Genomic DNA, 21,666 nt, shown 5'->3' on the forward strand with positions numbered 1-21,666 from the left:
GACTTGAACACTGGGTTGGATTGACTGGTAAAGTTATCAATTGGTTAAAATCATACTTAAAAGATAGAAGCTTCTTTGTTACCCTGGGAAATTGTTCCTCAATGTCAATGCCCTTGACCTGTGGTGTCCCCCAGGGGTCGATTCTTGGACCATTACTTTTCAACCTTTATATGCTCCCACTTGGGCAAATTATCAATAAAAATTCAATTTTGTATCACTGCTATGCAGATGATACCCAAATTTATTTTGCTCTATCACCAAATGACTATGCCCCCCTTGAATGTCTCTACCAGTGCATCGATCAAATCAATAGCTGGATGTCACAAAATTTTCTTCAGTTGAACACAGATAAAACAGAAGTAATTCTATTTGGAAAAAAGATGAAAGACTCAGGATACTATTCTTGACACAAAAGGGATTAAAACTAAAGAAATGGTTAAAAATCTTGGTGTTTTCATTGACAGCGAGCTAAACTTTGACAGTCACATGAAAGCAATCACTAAAACGGCATTTTATCACCTAAAAAACATTTCCAAACTAAGAGGACTTGTGTCAAAACATGATCTGGAAAAACTAATACATGCCTTCATCTCTAGTAGGGTTGATTACTGCAATGGCCTTTTCACAGGCCTGCCAAAAAAGACCATCAAACGACTTCAGCTGGTTCAAAATGCAGCGGCGAGGGTTCTCACACGAACAAAAAGAACAGAGCACATTACTCCAATTCTAAGGTCCCTTCACTGGCTTCCAGTAAGCTACAGAATTGACTTTAAAGCATTGCTGCTGGTATACAAATCTCTAAATGGTACAGGGCCCAATGACCTCTCTGATATGTTGCAGCGGCCTAACCCAATCAGATCTACCAGATCGCAGCAGAAAAATTTACTATTAAAACCAGTTGTTAAAACAAAATGTGGTGAAGCAGCTTTTAGCTACTATGCAGTACAGCTATGGAACCAACTGCCAGAGGACATTAAAAATGCTCCTGCTGTTGGCAGCTTCAAATCTAGGTTAAAGACCAAGCTGTTTTCAGATGCTTTCTGTTAAATAATTAATATTTTTACATTTTTTATAATCTTTACTTTCTCTGCATGTTTTAAATTTACTTTAATTTTATTCTATTTTATTCGGCTGGTTTCTTTTTCTTTTTCTCCTTTTTCCTTTTTGGCATTTTATTATTTTATTTCTACTGTTGTTTAATTCTTATTATTTTCTTTTAATTCTTTTAATTAATTGTTTTAGATTAAAAATAAAATTATTTTATGTAATTTTATTTCTCTATTGTTTACTGTTTTTGTTTTTGCTTCTGTAAAGCACATTGAACTGCCATTGTGTATGAAATGTGCTATATAAATAAACTTGCCGTGCCTTGCCTTGCCTATGGACACGGGATCAGAAAACAATTTTACTTATAAACAGTAGCCACATGCACCCATAAGGTACCTATTTTTTCATTATATATTCCTTCATATTCATCATAATTGCTACTGGGCGAGGTTTGTTTTGCCTGACAACACTTGTCGGATCTTTACTGGGAAACTGGTGTTGTTGCTCCTCCAGATCACATTCTGTCTTATCATGTCAGAAGTAGCTAGGCTGAGTCTTATTCATTTCTCTTTGGTTGAGGTGCCATCAGTTGTCAGTGTGGACCCAAGGTATTTAAAACTGCCCACTTGTTCCAGCTTCTGATTGTCCAGCATGATGTTTGTTGATGTGTCTTGTCTGGAACTGTTGACCAAAATCTTGCTCTTCTCAGAGCTGACCTCCATTCCATAGTCTGTGGAGGCTTCTTTCAGGCTGGTGGTGATCTTCTGGAGCTCTGATTCACTGCCTCCTATCAGGGCAATGTCATTGGCAAAGTGCAGGTTACAGATTGGTCTGCCATTGATGCTTGTAGAGGGATGAAAGTCTGTCAGTGTCTCCTGCATAATGTTTTCCAGGAAGATGTTAAAGAGAGTCGGCAAGAGGAGGCATTCCTGGTGCACCCCAACTGTTGTTCTAAAGAATTCTCCTATCTTATTGTTCAGGAGTACAGCACTGCTAGAGTGTTCATAAAGTCCCTTGATCACTTCAATGATGTGACTGTCAAAGTCCATCACCTGCCAAAGCCCTTCATGCCAGACCCAGTTGAACGCTTTCTTAAAATCTATAAAGTTGTAGTACAGATCCTGCTGATGCTGGAGATACTTTTCTGTAAGTAGCCTGATGTTAAATATCTGCTCAACAGTGCTTCGCTTTGGTCTAAATCGTGCTTGTTCTTCAGCCAGTATTTATTCTGTCTTACCTTTGAGTAAGATTCTCAGCATTATTTTGCTTGGATGACTTATAAAAACTGATGGTTCTGTGGTTCTTGCATTCTCTCAAGTTTCCCTTTTTTGGCAGTGGGATTATCAGGGATTGGGTCCATTCTCTTGGCCACTGTTTACTGTCCCATATCCTCTGACAGATGGTGGTATATGCCTTAATGACTTCAGAACCTCTATGCTTGAGGAGTTCTGCTGGAATGTTGTCGACTCCTGGCAACTTTCCTCCCTTGAGTAACCAGAATGCTTCTTCTACTTCTTCCTAGAGAATTGGGGCATCTCCTACTTCAACATTTGTGCTGGTAGCGTTCATTAAGATGTTGATATTTGGCTTGATCTGATAGTTGAAAAGGTCTTTACAGTACTCCATCCACCTTCTTAACATAGCTGTTTCATCTGTGAGGAGGGAGCCATCCTTGTCTTCTATCACAGTTGCTCGTGGTTGTGTTTTTATCAGCATCTTAAGAGTGCCATATGCTGCTTTGCTGTTGCCCTTTCTCATCTCAGTGTTGATGTTGTTACACTGTTCTGTTATCCAATGCTCTTTTGCTTCCTTTATTTTCTTTCTGATTTTGCTGTTCACCTTTTTGTATTCTTTGGCTCACTCTGTGTCAATTTTCTTGGTCTTCTTCAGCTCCCTTCTTTTGTCATATACTGTAGGTCCAAGATGTCATTAGAAACCCATGGCTTTTTCATTGTTCTCTTCACTCCAAGCACCTCCATTGCTGATTCATAAAAAGCATCGCTGATATTGTCTGTGAGGGAGTTAATGTCATCTTCAAAGAGGTTGAGTGCAGCAAACTTGCCACCTCTGTTGGCTTCAAAAATAGCAGTGATTTTAGGGTCCTTCAGCTTTTCTAAATCAAATCTGATGTAGCTACTGTGTGGCTTGTTGTCCTTTTTCAGTTTAAGTTTGAAAGAAAAAGCAAAAGAAAGCACAATTTTATTCATCCTGTAGGAATTATTATTAATTCCTCTCTGCATTTAACCCATATGAAGCAGTGAACACACACATGCACACACACGTGAGCAATGAGCACACACACATACCCAGAGCAGTGAGCAGCCATGCTAACAGCGCCCGGGGAGCAGTTGGGAGTTAGGTACCTCGCTCAAGGGCACCTCAGCCCAAGGCCGTCCCGTATTAACCTAACCACATGTCTTTGGACTGTGGGGGAAACCGGAGCACCCAGAGGAAACCCACACAGACACGGGGAGAACATGCAAACTCCGCACAGAAAGGGCCCCCACCAGCCGCTGGGCTCAAACCCAGAACCTTCTTGCTGTGAGGTGACCATGCTAACCACTTACACCACCCGTTTGATGTTCATAAGCACTAGGTCATGACTGCTGCCAATGTCTACAGCAGAAAAAGTCCTGGTTATAGCTATATTAATGCTGGACTTGAATCTCCATGGGGCGAGTATGAAGTCTATCTGATGGTGTGTCTTGCCATTTGGTGCATGCCATGTTGTTCTGTGAGATGTCTTGTGGGGGAACAGAGTGTTTGCCAGCGTGAGCTTTTCAGAGCTGGCAAATTCCAGAAGGCAAAGTCCACTATCATTAGGTAATGATGTAACAGTGTAAAAATGTAAAGATGTAACAGTGTAATGATGTAACAATGTAACGATGTAACAGTGTAATGATGTAACAGTGCAATGATGCAACAGTGCAATGATGTAACAGTGTAAAAATGTAATGATGTAACAGTGTAACGATGTAACAGTGTAAGTGTAATGATGTAACAGTGTAATGATGTAACAGTGTAATGATGTAACAGTGTAAGTGTAATGATGTAACAGTGTAATGATGTAACAGTGTAACAGTGCAATGATGTAACAGTGCAATGATGTAACAGTGTAAAAATGTAATGATGTAACAGTGTAACGATGTAACAGTGTAAGTGTAATGATGTAATGATGTAACAGTGTAATAATGTAACAGTGTAACAGTGCAATGATGTAACAGTGTAACGATGTAACAGTGTAACAGTGCAATGATGTAACAGTGCAATGATGTAACAGTGTATGGTCTGCTACAGCACTGTGAATGCCTCTGACTCCCAAACACATTTCATACGGTTCATCAACACAAACGAAATGAACTCCTGTAACTGAACGAAGGAAACTAAATTAATGTCAGAAAACTGAAGTAACAATGAATTGACTATGAGAATGCAAGTGAGGAACTCATAAGGGAACTAGAGAAACTCAAATCTTAGGTTCTGAGCTAAAAGTTTGATGGTTATTTGTGTTGGTCACAGGTTAAACCTGCAAGTTAATTGAAGAGGAGGAAGATGAAGATGAAGGTTACAGTAATTCTCCTCACCCTGACTCCTCTACCATCCCACTCTCATAAATTAAACACATCTCAACCTTTCAGCAGCTCAGATTATCACCAGTGAAGTGTGTGTGTGTGTGTGTGTGTGTGTGTGTGTGTGTGTGTGTGTGTGTGTGTGTGTGTGTTAATGTGCTGTTTTTCCCCAAACTGAAGACAAAAATCCAATAAACAAACACAGTTGCTCTCAGAGACGGAGCCGGGGGTATTAATGCGGCACTGATTTGTTTCAGGAGCCACACCCGGTGCTCATGGGAATTCTTTGTGTGTGTGTGTGTGTGTGTGTGTGTGTGTGTTAGAGAGAGAGAGAGAGAGAGAGAGAGAGAGAGAGAGAGAGAATTACTATTGCAACGTAATTATACTTCAAGTCATAAATATTCTCATCAGCTCCTGTAGTGATGTTGGGATGCAGTTTTATGACCTCTGACACACACACACACACACACACACACACACACACACACACACACACACACACACACACACACACAATTGAACACACCCTGTGTGTGTGTGTGTGTGTGTGTGTGTGTGTGCGTGTGTGTGTGTGTGTTATTATAATAAGCCTTATAGAGTTATAATTCTCTCCCACTTGACTTTATTAGTGTGACTGTATTAAATTACTATATTAACAAAACATTTCTCTCTGTAACATAAATCTCTCTCTCTCTGCCTCTCTCTCTCTGTCTCTCACTCTCTCTCACACTCTCTCTCTGTCTCTCACTCTCTCTCACACTCTCTGTCTCTCTCTCTGTCTCTCACTCTCTCTCACACTCTCTCTCTGTCTCTCACACTCTCTCTCTGTCTCTCACTCTCTCTCACACTCTCTCTCTGTCTCTCACTCTCTCTCATGCTCTCTCTCTCTGTGTCTCTCTCTCCGTCTCTCACTCTCTCTCACACTCTCTCTCTGTCTCTCACTCTCTCTCACGCTCTCTCTCTGTGTCTCTCTCTCTCCGTCTCTCACTCTGTCTCTCTCTGTCTCTCTCTCACTCTCTCTCATGCTTTCTCTCTCTCTGTCTCTCTCACTCTCTCTCTCTGTCTGTCTCTCTCTCCCTGTTTCTCACTCTCTCTCTCTCATGCTCTCTCTCTCTCTTTCGTTCTCTCTGGAGATTACATTACATTACTCAATAGCTGCTCCCAATTATATTTGACGACTCAAACATTTCATTATTTTGTCATTTCTCTTTCGTGGCTTTAGGCTTCAGAGTTTGAGTTTGAAGAAGTTCTGAGTTCTGTTTGCTGATGTTTTATTTGGGGTTTGGCTGCGGTGCCACTAGCGATGGAGCAAAAATAAACCACACTGCGCTCTCCGATGGACGACAGCGAAGGTGACAGATTGCTAAAAACAGAGTTATTAAATAATATAATGAATACTTTAAACCTAGTGCTCTGTGATGGATGTTGGTTTAGGGGCCAAAATAGAGACGCCAAGTGGCTGAAACTGAAAAAGAGATTTATTTTGAAATGATCCTTTATAATCTATATTGTAACAACGTGCAGAAAAAAAAATCACCCATATGGATGTTGGTTATGGAGGCTTTCTTTCTTTTTTCCATGATAAAGTCAGACTACTGCCCCCTCCTGTTATCAGGAGTTATCACTTTCACACAGACTCACATCATCCTGGTATCTTTTCACACAAGCCGTGAGTGAGGTCACAAAGATGGGGATCAGTCAGCCTGGGTTTCAGCACTAGCTCCTTCACGGTGCCCCGGTGTGTCAGGGTTCTGAGACCAAAGACACGTAACTAATCTAACAACAAAACAGAAAAGGAAAGCCAGAAACTCTCCTCATGTTATCTCACAAAACCTGACAGAAAGGAAAAGCTTTGTTAAATGAGACTAATTGTAAAGCTACAGCACACGGAGACACTCATACAGCTGTGAGCTTCAGAGTGGGTGGAAACCGTCTGGGCTAGAACTACACAGGGACGGGATGGACAGGGGGCACATACTTTTGGCCTTATAGTGTTAATCTGATATATATACCATTATATACAGAGTGAGTAGGAGAGATACAGAGAGAGAGAGAGAGAGAGAGAGAGAGAGAGAGAGAGAGAGACAGACAGACAGACAGACAGACAGAGAGATGACTACATACAGTGCAACAGTAGATGAGAAATTCTCAGAAACAAATAAATAAATAAATAAATAAATGTGATATGGGAAGTGATTAGTTCATGCTGTTTGTTCCACAAAGATGAATACTTTGTTGTATCTCTGCACACACTATAGCAGATGAATCAAATTTACTGAATCAACTCTTTTGAACTCACTGAATTAGATTTTTTATTGTACATGCCTGTTAAAATGAACTGAATCAGTGAGTCAGTGAGTCATTATGGTTCATTTCCAGAGGAATTCTCTGAGTTTATAATAAAATCTACTGTTGTGTAAAAACAGAGAAAGGAGACAAATTCATAATGCAGTTGTGAAAATATAGAGTGTGTGAGAAAGGAACGAAAAGAGAAGAAAAGGGAGTGTTTTTTGGGAGGAGAAGAGTGACGAGGAGGAGGGAGAGAGAGAGAGAGAGAGAGAGAGAGAGCTGGTGAAAGTCAAACACTCAGCTCATCGTGCTCAAAAGCTCTGAAAGCAGTTGGAGCTGTGTGTCTCCTCACGTCACTGCCTCAAGCTGATCTCCTGCCATGATTAAAGTCTCCTAAAGCTCCAGCCGAGGATCCTGCGCTCTTCTTTCTCTCCTCTTCTTCTCTCCAGCTGCTTTTCTATCAGACAGAAGAGAGACCCAGGGCTGCTGCAGGGAGGTGCAGTAACATCCAGCTGTTTTCTTCTTCTAGCTTTCTCTTTACTTACTTTAAGACTTTTGTTTTTAGTGTGTGTGTGTAAAAGCTGAGACTTGAGCATTGGACGTTGGCTGATCTCACACAGAGCTGATCTTGCTCCGACATCTGTTTGCACTTTTTATGCAAATCCTGCACTGCTGATTTCTGCTGATTTTGGCTCATTTGGCTGCTGGGCTTCTTGCATTCCACTACTTTCTGTTTTTTTTTTGTTTTTCTTTTTAGTCTGTAAGAAAAGAATCACCATCTTTTTTTCTGTCTCAGTGCAGTCTGATCTGCAGTCTGTTTTCTGGTTTGTTCTACTGCAAATAAAATCTTACTGCATTATTTTGTGTGTTTTCCTGCAGATCTGATCCGGATCGTCCCTGAGCTGCGTTTTCTTTTATAAAGTGGATTATCAGAGGGGCAGGATGTGGTGGCTGAGGTTGTTGATTTTGGGATTTTGGTCAGCTCTTGTGGTGTTTGGCGCAACTGAAGATGTCAAACCAGAGCAGAAGGAAGTCAGCAGGACCAAACGCAGAGGAAACACAGGGCAGCTCAGCCTCAAGGGGTAACAACACTGTTAACTGTTTCAATAGCAAGAAGATTTCATTTAAAGTCCACTTGATTGTTGTGTCTTCAGCGGACTGATGATCGATACAGAAATGTAAATGTTTTGCTTTCGACTTTCCAGGGAAATAAATCTGAGTGCAGTTTTATAAGTGATGGTTTGTGTTCTTTAGAGAAACTGAGCTGAGTGAGCACTTAAATTACAAGTATTTTTATTATCTTTCTCCATTTATTAAAAAAAATTATTTGTGTTTCTCATTTAATTCCTCGAACACAACATGCTAAAGTCAAGTGTTTATTTATTTCTTATGTTTAATCCTCAGGAAGTGCAGTGAGGTCAAGCTTTTGTATAAAGTGCTGCTGTCTCTGATGAGTTCTGTTCCTAAAACCCTGCGTACTGACTAACATTTCTACAGAACGATCTGCTGCAGTGTTATGGCGTCTTTATCACTAAAGATATCATTAAATATTCTGTTGCTGGGCGGCACGGTGGTGTAGTGGTCAGCGCTGTCGCCTCACAGCAAGAAGGTCCGGGTTCGAGCCCCGTGGCCGGCGAGGGCCTTTCTGTGTGGAGTTTGCATGTTCTCCCCGTGTCCGCGTGGGTTTCCTCCGGGTGCTCCGGTTTCCCCCACAGTCCAAAGACATGCAGGTTAGGTTAACTGGTGACTCTAAATTGAGCGTAGGTGTGAATGTGAGTGTGAATGGTTGTCTGTGTCTATGTGTCAGCCCTGTGATGACCTGGCGACTTGTCCAGGGTGAACCCCGCCTTTCACCCGTAGTCAGCCGGGATAGGATCCAGCTCGCCTGCGACCCTGTAGAACAGGATAAAGCGGCTACAGATAATGAGATGAGATGAGATGAGATTCTGTTGGCGACCTCGGTGAGCTGAGATCTCATATAACTCTGGGTTGAATAAATGGTTACAATGGTCCAAGTATCTGGTTCTGGTTTGACGTTCCTCTGTAGTTTGGTGTGTGTTTTGAATTGAGTCCCAGTGAGTGTCGTTCATTCAGGTTTTATGGCTGTTCCTGTTTTTCTATTGAAATTGAGGTGATATACTGAGGAAGGGCATCGAGTGGAACGATGCTGAACTGAATTAAAACTTCAGTCGTGTTGGAAAATTGTTGCTTTGTTTCAGTGGAGCCAAGTGATCTAGAACACAGCACATCTGCGACAGGTGTGTGAGAGGTGGAGTACAGCAAAACACAGAACATGGATCTACACTGTAAAACATTTCAGCCTTGTTGAGTTATGTCCACTTACTTTTTCTCTTTAACTCAATGAGCTCTGAAAAGTCTTTTAATTTGAACTAATCTGTGCAAATTTTCAAAGGTTAGACTTGAATTACTTAGTTGTCGTGACTAATTGTGACTTTTTCTGAGTTGAAACAAAGATAATCATCAAATTGAGTTAACTTGCATTTTCAAGGCAGCGGGTGAACTTGCATTTCCAAGTTAAACCAGTTTGAAATGTTTTACAGTGTACAGAATGACAGATTTGATCCAGTTGTGCCTGTGTTGTCATTTGTGTCAGCTACGTGAATGCAGGACTCTGAGGAAGTTCTCAGGTCGTCAAAGAAATTCTCCTGAGATTACGAGTTTAAGTAAAGATGAACCCTTCCAAATCCAATATGACACGCCCCCTCCGTGACATACCTACGCTATGCATTTGCGCAGGTTTTTACCCGCCTGCCTGTTTTTGTTTAGAAATTTTAACAATGGACACTATCACAAAGCAGCTTTACGGAAATATATATGTTCCGGATATACATTTTTACAAATATGGATTATAAAATGTATCCCTAATGAGCAAGCCAGAAGGTGATGGTGACAAAGAAAAACTCCCTGCGATGACAGACTCCCTCCTCCAAACATGGGCGTGTCATTCCTTCTCATCATTAAACATGTTATTACTTCAAATGATCCTTAAACGGTGAATTAAGGTTCAGTGGAGTGATGTGAGTGTTTACTTATTTATCAGCAGCTGGCTTTCTTATCAGCCTACTCCAGATGTTTTGAGTCATGTGACAATCCGAGTGTGATGTTTACATGATCGTTATCTCTGAGTCAGGCTAGGGCATCATGATGAGCATCTCATACACCAATGTGTGTGTCGCTGTTGTGGAGAAAAGCAATTTTTCAACGATTGCAATTTTTATTTGGTAAAGAATGTCACATTGTACTTTTTTAATTCTTTTATAGCTACTTTTAATATTCTGGAATGTTCAGTGAAACAGTTAGTTCCTGTTCTCACTGACGTTATAGCAGCAATGTTATAAACACTCGTTCCCTCAGCAGTCTGTCTTTATTCTCTCTCAGAGTTAATCAGAGGAAAAATAAACACAGCTTGATCCATCGTGTTCCTGAGAAATTGTAAAGAAGAAGAAGTGTAAACTCCTCCGTCCTTAAAGTTCCAGCTTCACCTCTGACTGTCACAGAGCACTGACACTGGATACTCCTTCCAGAAACCTTACAGAAAACTTATCAATGCTAACACATGATTGCACGAGTCCCTGTGAATGAGCGGTTAGTATAGAAACAATAATGTATTAATATTCAAGTGAGGGGTTTACTGATTTGTGTCTCAGCATGTGATTGCAGTGATGTGAAATTTTATGACATTGTGGTTGCTGATGTTGGTGTAGCTCGGCTCACAGGAACATCAGCGTCACTGAACTGTCCTGTCTCTTAGGACAGTTCAGTGACACTGGTCTTTAACATTAAACTGCACAACCCCAATTCCAAAAAAGTTGGGACGCTGTGTAAACTGTAAATAAAAGCAGAATGTGATAATTTGCAAATCATGGAAACCATATATTTCACTGAAAATAGTACAAAGAAAACATATCAAATGTTGAAACTGAGAAATTTTACTGTTTTTTGAAAAATATGTGCTCATTTCGAATTTGATGTCAGCAACACGTTTCAGAAAAGTTGGGACAGGGGCGTGTTTACCACTGTGTTGCATCACCTCTACTTTTAACAACACTCTGTAAATGTTTGGGAACTGAGGAGACCAACTGCTTGCCTCATACACAATTTCAGTTGCTCAACGGTTTGGGGTCTCATTTGTCATATTTTGCACTTCAAAATGTACCAAATGTTTTAAATGGGAGACAGGTCTGGACTGCAGCAGGCCAGTTTAGCACCCAGACTCTTTTACTATGGAGCCATGTAGTTGTAATATGTGCAGAAAGCAGTTTGGTGTTGTCTTGCTGAAAGAAGGAAGGCCTTACCTGAAAAAGATTTTGTCTGGATGGCAGCATATTGCTCTGAAACGTGTTTATATCATTCAGCATTAATGATGCCTTCCCAGATGTACAAGCTCCCCATGTCATGTGCACTAATGCCCCCTCATACCATCACAGATGCTGAATGCTTTTGAACTGTGCACTGATAACAAGCCGGATGGTCCCTCTCCTCTTTAGCCTGGAGGATGTGGAGTCCATGATTTCTAAAAATAATTTCTACTTTTGATTCGTCAGACCTCGGGACAGTTTTCCACTTTGCCTCAGTCCATCATAAAAGAGCTCGGGCCCAGAGAAGGGGGCAGGGTTTCTGGATATTGTTTATATCTGGTTTTAACTTGCATTTGTGGATGCACTAATGAAGTGTTTTCACAGACGATGGTTTCCTGAAATGTTCCTGAGCCCATACAGTGATTTCCACTACAGACACGTGTCTGCTTTTAATGCAGTGTCTCCTGAGGGCCTGAAGATCACAGCCATCCAGTGTCAGTTTTCAGCCTTGTCTCTCGCATACAGAGATTTCTCCAGATTCTCTGAATCTTTTCATGATATTATGGACCATAGATGATGTGATCCCCAAATTCTTTTCAGTTTTACATTGAGGAACGTTATTCTTAAATTGTTGCACTGTTTGCTCACGTAGTCTTTCACAGGGCGGTGAACCCCACCCCATCTTTACTTCTGACAGACTCTGCCTCTCTAGGATGCTCTTTTGATACCCAGTCATCTTACTGACCTGTTGCCAATTAACCTAACTATTTTTTTTAGCATTACACAACTTTTTCAGTCTTTTGTTGTCCCTGTCCCAACTTTTCTGAAATGTGTTGCTGACATTAAATTCAAAATGAGCAAATATTTTTCAAAAAACAATAAAATTTCTCACTTTCAACATCTGATATGTTGTCTTTGTACTATTTTTAATGAAATATCAGGTTTCGATGATTTGAAAATCTTCACATTCTATTTTTATTTATTCAGTGTCCCAATTTTTATGGAATTGGGGTTGTATGCTAATTTAGCTAAATAATCCCAGACTATGCTTTCATGGTTGAGGTATATGTTACTTCTGGGTGATATTATTCGTAAGCATCGTATCAGCTTCCACTGTTGTGCTGATGACACACAGTTGTATGTTTCTGCAAAGCCAGATGAGAGACACCAGCTTCATACTTGCACTTGGACCACATGCAGCTAGAAGTTGGTTTTCTGATTATAAAACTCTAATGAGCAAATAGTTGAAAGCTAATCAACAAACATACCGCAGTGGTGTGTATAGAGAAGGAGTGACCCCCTGGAAGTGACCTTCCTCATACACAATTCTGTCTCTTCAGGGGGTTGGGGATGTTGGGAGCCATAAGTGAGGATGCTGTGGGGCGGGGCTTCCATGGGGTCAGATGATATCAGAGAATTCATAACCCCTACACAACTGTCAGTCATTCCAGATGTCAGTTGACTCATCTGCTGTTTTTATTATTTGCATTGTTTTTGAGTGATAACTCAACATGATGTTTGGCAGGTCTGGTACTGGTGTGGTTGGTCTCCAGGCCTGGACTGTGACACATTCCTGTTCCAGCATTGTTATGCAAGAGCACAGTGTGACTGCAGATAATCATATTGGATTGTAAAAAAAAAAACAGAATGTTCCTGATTTGTGTTTGGTGATTCAGCTCTGAAGGCATGCAGTAAACTGAGTCAAAAATGCACATGTACCGAATACTGAACTGTGTTCATTCAGACGAGCGTGTAAGAGCGAGAGTGCGAGATGTTTTGTGGAACACGGATTAATGCTGGTTAAAAATTATGTGTTCAATATATCAAATAAATATTGCTTCCTTAAAGCACTTGTTTACTGAATTCATTTTTTAAATTGTTCTTTTCTGTAGACCAAATGTGTGTGGAACACGACAACACCTGTTCTGCTGTCCTGGATGGAAAACACTGACAGGAGGAAACCAGTGCATTGTCCGTAAGTGTTAAAGATCTGTTTATGGATAAATATATCAATCAAATGACTGAATAACTGGCTTCAAATCACACACTGTGGACCGACACCTCAAACTGAGCACTAACACGTTACACAACTGATCCTCTTAGAACCAAAACTTGTGTCAGATTCTGTCCAATCACAGAGGCTTCTGAAAGCTCCACCCCTCTGATAGCATCACCATCAGCTCCATTATCTACAGTAGGTTGCACAGGAAGGGGTTAAAAAGATGTCCAGTGCTCCGTGTAGATGCTTCTCTTCCATCTCTGACAGGAATCTGCATCCCACAGAAAGATCGGATTGATGTGACTTCTGTTGAGATGGAAACGTACTGTGATGATGTTTTTTCCTCCTGAATAGAATGTTGGGTTCCTCAGGAAGGCCGTGGTGGACTTTGTGCCGGTGATGTGTGCTGGCTGATTGTTTATATTGTTTCACAGCTGAAAGTGAGGAAATGTGCTCTCGCCATCTCCATCACAACAATCAGAAATGGTTTATTCACCAGATAGAATGAAATGAGAGTGAAAGGAGCAGACTCAGTTCGCTAACCTTAAAGCTCAAATCCTGAAACTTAAATCTTAGTTTTGACTCAAAACCTGAAACTCTTCTGTTCTGCTGTTTGTCCATTGTGGACTTATTTTAACGTTATGTTTGACATGCAGTGACTTCAGTCGAGCTTTTTATAAACAGCCAAGACATTCGGTAATTAAACAAATCAAATCCATTATTGCTTCAGCCATAAAACCCAAGCAGGAGACACCAGAGCACTCAGGAACAGAGAGACACTGGAGACACTGCAGCGTCAGAACTTTGGTATTTTAGAATTTCAGAACACAGAATGTCGAAAGTCAGCATTCAGAATAAACATGAACAGAAATCGCCTGTAAATACGCAGTTCACTTGAGCATTACAGGACACAGGAATGTGGAAAAGGAGTTCACGTTCCTGTAGAGGAGCCACAACCTTTAAACACATTCTCAACCCTGGAAGTGTAAAGCAGTGGAGCACACAACCACCCAGCTGTGGCGTTTACAAACACAACACCAAAACCAAATAAAGTTAAACACAAAGTTAATGAAGGTCCTCAGAATGACAAACATGACACAGGTGAACCAGGGGCGGAGCCTATTCTCTATCTCTCTCTCTCTCTCGCTCTCTCTCCAGCGATCTGCCGTAGTTCCTGTGGTGACGGATTTTGTTCCAGACCAAACATGTGCACCTGCCCAACTGGACAAATCGCTCCGTCCTGTGGATCCAAATCAGGTGTGTGTGTGCGTCTGTGTGTGTGTGTGTTTATGAAGAATGTTTTATTTCTTGTGTCAAGACTTTCTAGAAGAGGCTCTCTGTGCAAAATTTAATTTGCCGTCGAATCCTAATTCCTGCTTCATCTATGATGTCATTCACTGTCCATTACTTCATCTCTTCTGGGAGTCACTGAGTTCAGAGTCCAATCCAAAACCGATCTGTAACCCCTACACCCTGGATCCTTCTACAGTCCTGCACGTTTCAGCTTTCCTCTGGATGTTTCAGGCCTCAGGACTGAGAGTGAGGTGATGAGTGTGAGAGTGTCAGGACATATTAATATCACACACTCGGTCCTCAGAGACGTCTGGACATTAGACCTGTTTGCTTCGTGTTAGTTTTATGCAGGAGCTGAAAATGATCTCTTCTTTCAGATGAACACAAGGACGAGCCAATTGCTTTAGTCCCAATAGAACAAACATCTCTATGACTTTACAAGCAGATGCGTACTGCTATTAAAAATATTTTGTCCTCTGTGTGTGTGTGTGTGTGTGTGTGTGTGTGTGTGTGTGTGCACATCCACACAGCATTAAAATACTTCACATATTCATGAAACAGATGCTCTTAAAAAATCAGAGAAATGGGTTGCATCACTTCCTCCATGCTGTATTTCCTACAGGTGGCATTTTCTGGAGAGTAATGGATGAAAAGAAAAGTGTTACATCTATTAAATAAACTATAAAACACTAAAGCTGTATAAATTCCAACTTTATATTCATTATAGCACAAAATCATGATTATAATTTTACTAAATAAACTCATGATGTCATGATGTGTGAATGTGTTACACAAACATCTGGATTTGGAAGAAAAAAAGCCCTGCAGATGTTTTATTACAGACCCCGCCCTGACAAATTAACACCCATATCTTCACTGTGTGTGTGTGTTTAATATATTTGCTCTGTTTCAGTTCAAAACTGTAACATCCGCTGTATGAACGGAGGAACGTGTGCTGAAGATCACTGTCAGTGTCAGAAAGGTTACACCGGGGCTCACTGCGGCCAGCGTAAGGAAAAGTTCTTCATCAGCACCTTTCAGTCATACAGCACTGTGAACACAACATTACCCATAATGCACTTCATTATTATTATTAATGAGATCATTTCGACTGATACATTAAAGCATTTCTTAAAAAATGATTTAAAAATATCAGTCACATTCAAACCAAGGAAGGACAACCAGTGAACCCGGCAACAGGGCCATGGGCAGCCAAGGCTCACTGATTTGCATGGGGCACGAAGGCTAGCCCATACACTCAAAGAAATGAAACATGCATGTCGCTGGAGTTAAATAACTAGTTCATGTTAAATTTATTAAATATTGTCGTGTTTAACGATTAAATCAAGTGAGTTTTGTTTTAATAACCTAACAGTATTGGTTTTTATGATTATTAGACCTTACTGAGGTCGATTTATGTAATACAGTTGATTAAACTGCATTAAGGTCATCCCAATGTGCTCTCCGTACTTTCTTGCACATGCTCAGTAAGGCAGACGGGGGGAGCAACGGCCATTTTTGTAGAATTCCAGCGCATGGTTCGGCTTGATGCAGATCAGTGTGAAGACATAATGGTTTTCTTGGTTATATGCACTTAAAGATGCCCGTGCACTTTACAACAAAGGCGAAGGCTTTTTTTTCTTTAAAGTAACTTGAATCACCTTTCTATTTTTTTGACATTGTAATCTGCCAAATGTTTAGTTTTTCAAATTGAAATATGCACTTGGGCAAACAAATAAAACTGAGTTAAATGGTTATTTTGTGTTGTGTACAGTACTTTAAGTAGATATTGTTGGAACAAATGCAGACAGTACAGAATGCAGAAATGTAAATTAAACACAAGTTTATTAAATAAATCCAACATAACTCTGTTCACCAAATGCAACGTGACGTTGTTACAGTGGGGCAAAAAAGTATTTAGTCAGTCACCAATTGTGCAAGTTCTCCCACTTAAAAAGATGAGAGAGGGCTGTAATTTTCATCATAGGTACACTTCAACTATGAGAGACAGAATGAGAAAAAAAAAATCCAGAAAATCACATTGTCTGATTTTTAAAGAATTTATTTGCAAATTATGGTGGAAAATAAGTATTTGGTCAATAACAAAAGTTCATCTCAATACTTTGTTATATACCCTTTGTTGGCAATGACAGAGGTCAAACGTTTTCTGTAAGTCTTCACAAGGTTTTCACACACTGTTGCTGGTATTTTGGCCCATTCCTCCATGCAGATCTCCTCTAGAGCAGTGATGTTTTGGGGCTGTCACTGGGCAACACGGACTTTCAACTCCCTCCAAAGATTTTCTATGGGGTTGAGATCTGGAGACTGGCTAGGCCACTCCAGGACCTTGAAATGCTTCTTACGAAGCCACTCCTTCGTTGCCCGGGCGGTGTGTTTGGGATCACTGTCATGCTGAAAGACCCAGCCACGTTTCATCTTCAATGCCCTTGCTGATGGAAGGAGGTTTTCACTCAAAATCTCACGATACATGGCCCCATTCATTCTTTCCTTTACACGGATCAGTCGTCCTGGTCCCTTTGCAGAAAAACAGCCCCAAAGCATGATGTTTCCACCCCCATGCTTCACAGTAGGTATGGTGTTCTTTGGATGCAACTCAGCATTCTTTCTCCTCCAAACACGACAAGTTGAGTTTTACTAAAAAGTTCTATTTTGGTTTCATCTGACCATATGACATTCTCCCAGTCCTCTTCTGGATCATCCAAATGCTCTCTAGCAAACTTCAGACGGGCCTGGACATGTACTGGCTTAAGCAGGGGGACACGTCTGGCACTGCAGGATTTGAGTCCCTGGCGGCGTAGTGTGTTACTGATGGTAGCCTTTGTTACTTTGGTCCCAGCTCTCTGCAGGTCATTCACTAGGTCCCCCCGTGTGGTTCTGGGATTTTTGCTCACCGTTCTTGTGATCATTTTGACCCCACGGGGTGAGAGCTTGCGTGGAGCCCCAGATCGAGGGAGATTATCAGTGGTCTTGTATGTCTTCCATTTTCTAATAATTGCTCCCACAGTTGATTTCTTCACACCAAGCTGCTTACCTATTGCAGATTCAGTCTTCCCAGCCTGGTGCAGGTCTACAGTTTTGTTTCTGGTGTCCTTTGACAGCTCTTTGGTCTTGGCCATAGTGGAGTTTGGAGTGTGACTGTTTGAGGTTGTGGACAGGTGTCTTTTATACTGATAACGAGTTCAAACAGGTGCCATTAATACAGGTAACGAGTGGAGGACAGAGGAGCCTCTTAAAGAAGTTACAGGTCTGTGAGAGCCAGAAATCTTGCTTGTTTGTAGGTGACCAAATACTTATTTTACCGAGGAATTTACCAATTAATTCATTAAAAATCCTACAATGTGATTTCCTGGATTCTTTCCCCCCATTCTGTCTCTCATAGTTGAAGTGTACCTATGATGAAAATTGCAGGCCTCTCTCATCTTTTTAAGTGGGAGAACTTGCACAATTGGTGGCTGACTAAATAATTTTTTGCCCCACTGTAATTAAATCCAACATAATTTTGTCAGCTAAATCCAACATGGCTTTATTTAATACCGTCCATGCAACATTGTGTAGTAAATCTAACATAACTCTGTTGAATAAACTCAACATAACTGTATTCAGTACATCTAAATTAACACAGTTTCATGGGACCGGTTGCCATAACTTGGTTAAGTAAATCCAATGTTTTATGTTTTTGAGTGTATGGTCCAATCCCACAGAAGAGCTACCGGAGCACAAACTGTTGAAAAAGTTCATTCTGGCTAAAACAGAAAGGTGTCAGAATGAACTTTTTAAGCAGTTTGTGCTACAGGAGCTCTTCTGTGGGATTGGACCATATGGGCTAGCCTTCATGCCCCATGCAAATCAGTGAGCCTTTGATACCCATGACCCTGTCACCGGTTCACTGGTTGTCCTTCCTTGGCCCACTTTTGGTAGGTATGAACCACTGCATACCGGGAACACCCCATGCTCAGACCCAGTCATCTCACCATCACAATGTGGCCCCTGTCAGAGTCGCTCAGATCCTTACACTCACCCATTTTTCCTGCTTCCAACACATCAACTTCAAGAACTGACTGTTCTCTTGCTGTCTAATAAACCCCGCCCCTTGCAAGTGCCACTGTAATGAGATAATCAGTTATTCACTTCACCTGTCAGTGGGTTTAATGTTATGGCTGATTGGTGTGTCTACACTGATGAATAATGCTGTACTGTGTGTTGCGTGTGTGTGTGTGTGTGTGTGTGTGTGTGTGTGTGTGTGTGTGTAGCGGTGTGTGAGTCAGGATGTTTGAATGGAGGAAGGTGTGTTGCTCCAAACCGCTGTGTGTGTACATATGGATTCACCGGAGCTCAGTGTGAACGAGGTAAGACTCAACACCTCTTACATCACAAATATTCAAACTTTATCCCTTTCTGTGATGTTACCATGGTGACAGTGATATAGTTTGTTTTACATCATACTGTGAGAGTAAGATGGCTTGTTGCCATAGTGCTTTGATAGTGATATAGTTTTTTGACATCGCAATGTGATGCTGCTGTAGTTAATTTCCATACTACTGTGACAATGATGAAGTGTGTTGCCATAGTGCTGTGACAGTGATTTAGGTTATTGCCATAGCAATAGTGGGATAGTGTTTGTTCTAGAAATAATATACATAGCTGGGAGAACATGGGTTCTGGAAAGTGGCAATTCTGAAGAATACTTTATATGGTTGGTTGGTATAATGCTGGTTCTAGAAGATTTTTTTTCTAGAGAGTATTCTGGAAAGTGGGGGTCTTGAAATGATATGCTTTCGAGTGCTTGAGCTGTAGAGAATGCAGATTCTGACGAGGGACGGTTCTGAAGAAGATATGATATGGAGAACTCGAGCAGTCAGGTTTCCAGAAAGCATATGGTTTAGAGAACGTGTTTCTTTTGAGAACTGTGGTTCTGATCATGATGTTGGTTCTGGAAGCTCCATATTCTGGAGAAGGGTCTCGAGGGAATGCATCTTAGCAAGCTTTAATTATAGATATGATGCTGGTTCTGGAGATTGTAGGTTTTGGTGAATATGGTATCTGTAGGCTGTGAATTCTGCATGGTTTCTGATCATAGGTCCTGAAGAAGGTCATGAAATTTAGAGAGTGTGGAGATAGTTCATGTGTCTTCGAGAACTTAGGTTTTGGAGAAAGTGTGATTTGAAGAACCAATAGTCTGGGCATGCTGACTTCTGAAGAATGTAATGTCTGGAAGGTGTGTTTTTGATTATGTGGAGTTCTTGAAATGCTATAGTTTGGCAGAATAAGATCCGGAGAACATGGGACTTGTAGAGTCCTGGATTTGGAGACAACAGCACATGTTCCTGATTGTTTCAAGTTTCAGAGAGTACATGGACTGGAAAGCATATTGTCTAGAGTCCCTGAAAAATGTGAGTTCTGGAGTAACTGGGTTTCAGCAGTGTGTCTTCGAGAATGTGTTTCAAGGTTGTGCTTTGAGGGTCAGGATGAGTAGACTCTGGAGAACATGGGTTCTGGAGTGGAGGGATTTGGATGATAAAGATTGGGAATGTGGTTCTGGAGTTCTCTTTCATCCTGATTAGAAGGTTCTGCTTGTGCAGTTGAGCTGCTGCATGTGTATCTCTGAGACAGAGAGACAATTCACAGGCCTTCATTGTGTTTTTTCAGCTTGTTTTTTCCCCAAGCTCAAGTTCTGTCATGTGTTTGGACCCGTCCCTCTGTACAGACTCAATTTAATACAGATGTGCCGTAACAGGGTGTGTGAGCAAGAGATACACTGCTGTGTTTGTTTGGTACCATGTGCTTTTCATTACAATACATATTTACATAGAAATGCCCAAAACAAACCACGTCTGTCTCTGTGAGGCCAGAACATTCAGTTTCACCATGAGAAATTAAACTGGAGTGTGTCTTCAGGAGGAGTGTCTTCAGGAGGAGTGTCTTCTGGAGAAGTGTCTTCTGGAGAAGTGTGCTGCAGGAATGGATTTTTGGGAGGGAACTTCAGGACTGTATATTCAGGGGTGTGTTTTTTTTTAGTGTGTTCCAAGAGTAAGCTTCAAGAGTGTGTTTTCAGGGATGTTTATTCAGGAGTACGTTAGGAGTGCTTATCCCGGGGTGTTTATTCAGGAGTTTGTTTCAATGACTTTTAAAAGTGTGTTCTCAGGATGTGTCCAGAACTAAAGTGTGTCTTGCAGGATTTTATTTTCAGGAGTGTGCAGAGGAGTGTGTATTTACTTGTGTATCTTCAGTAGTGTGTATTGAGGAATGCGTTTTCCAGAATGTGGTTCGATCAAAAGTGTGCATTAGCCATACAATCAGGATTGAGATAGTTTGTTAACAGCCTGTGTGTACTTGCATGTGTGTGTGTGTGTGTGTGTGTGTGTGTGTGTGTTTGGCTCCATCTTGTCCGAGCTCTGAGCATGGCGTTCCAGATTGTTTGTTGATTTGGCATCACTCCCTTTCTCCGAAAGGAAACACTATTGTTCCTCACACTGTTTACAACACACAGGTTTCACACACACACACACACACACACACACACACACACACACACACACACACACACACACATGCGACTGAGTTACAGACATTAAAGACAGAGAGTGTAGCAGTGAAGGGGTGTGGTGTAGGAGTGAAGGGGTGTGGTGTAGGAGTCCAGAGTGTGGTGTAGGACTGAGGGGTGTGGTGTAGGAGTGAGGGGTGTGGTGTAGGAGTGAAGGGGTGTGGTGTAGGAGTCCAGAGTGTGGTGTAGGACTGAGGGGTGTGGTGTAGGACTGAGGGGTGTGGTGTAGGACTGAGAGAGTGAGGTGTAGGAGTGAGGGGTGTGGTGTAGGAGTGAAGGGGTGTGGTGTAGGAGTACAGAGTGTGGTGTAGGACTGAGGGGTGTGGTGTAGAAGTGAGGGGATGAGGTGTAGGACTGAAGGGGTATGGTGTAGGAGTCCAGATTGTTGTGTAGGACTGAGAGAGTGAGGTGTAGGAGTGAGGGGGTGTGGTGTAAGGGTGAGGGGTGTGGTGTAGGAGTGAGGGGGTGTGGTGTAAGGGTGAGGGGTGTGGTGTAGGAGTGAGGGGTGTGGTGTAGGAGTGAGGGGGTGTGGTGTAGGAGTGAGGGGTGTGGTGTAAGGGTGAGGGGTGTGGTGTAGGAGTGAGGGGG

The 21,666-nt window shown here is 41.6% G+C and overlaps 1 protein-coding gene across 1 annotated transcript in view; it reads left to right on the forward strand.

Annotated features, from left to right (window-relative positions):
• Positions 1–7,193: 7,193 nt before the first annotated feature.
• fbn1 (fibrillin 1) overlaps positions 7,194–21,666 on the forward strand; it is a 207,393-nt gene continuing 192,920 nt past the window's right edge. Inside the window, exons 1-6 of the mRNA XM_060924311.1 lie at positions 7,194–7,401; positions 7,785–7,987; positions 13,117–13,199; positions 14,382–14,480; positions 15,430–15,525; positions 18,788–18,883. Coding sequence (XP_060780294.1) covers positions 7,848–7,987; positions 13,117–13,199; positions 14,382–14,480; positions 15,430–15,525; positions 18,788–18,883 — 514 coding nt within the window. The 5' untranslated portion in view covers positions 7,194–7,401; positions 7,785–7,847. The remainder of the gene's footprint in view (positions 7,402–7,784; positions 7,988–13,116; positions 13,200–14,381; positions 14,481–15,429; positions 15,526–18,787; positions 18,884–21,666) is intronic.

This window comes from Neoarius graeffei, chromosome 6, assembly GCF_027579695.1.
Source record: "Neoarius graeffei isolate fNeoGra1 chromosome 6, fNeoGra1.pri, whole genome shotgun sequence".
NCBI lineage: Eukaryota > Metazoa > Chordata > Actinopteri > Siluriformes > Ariidae > Neoarius > Neoarius graeffei.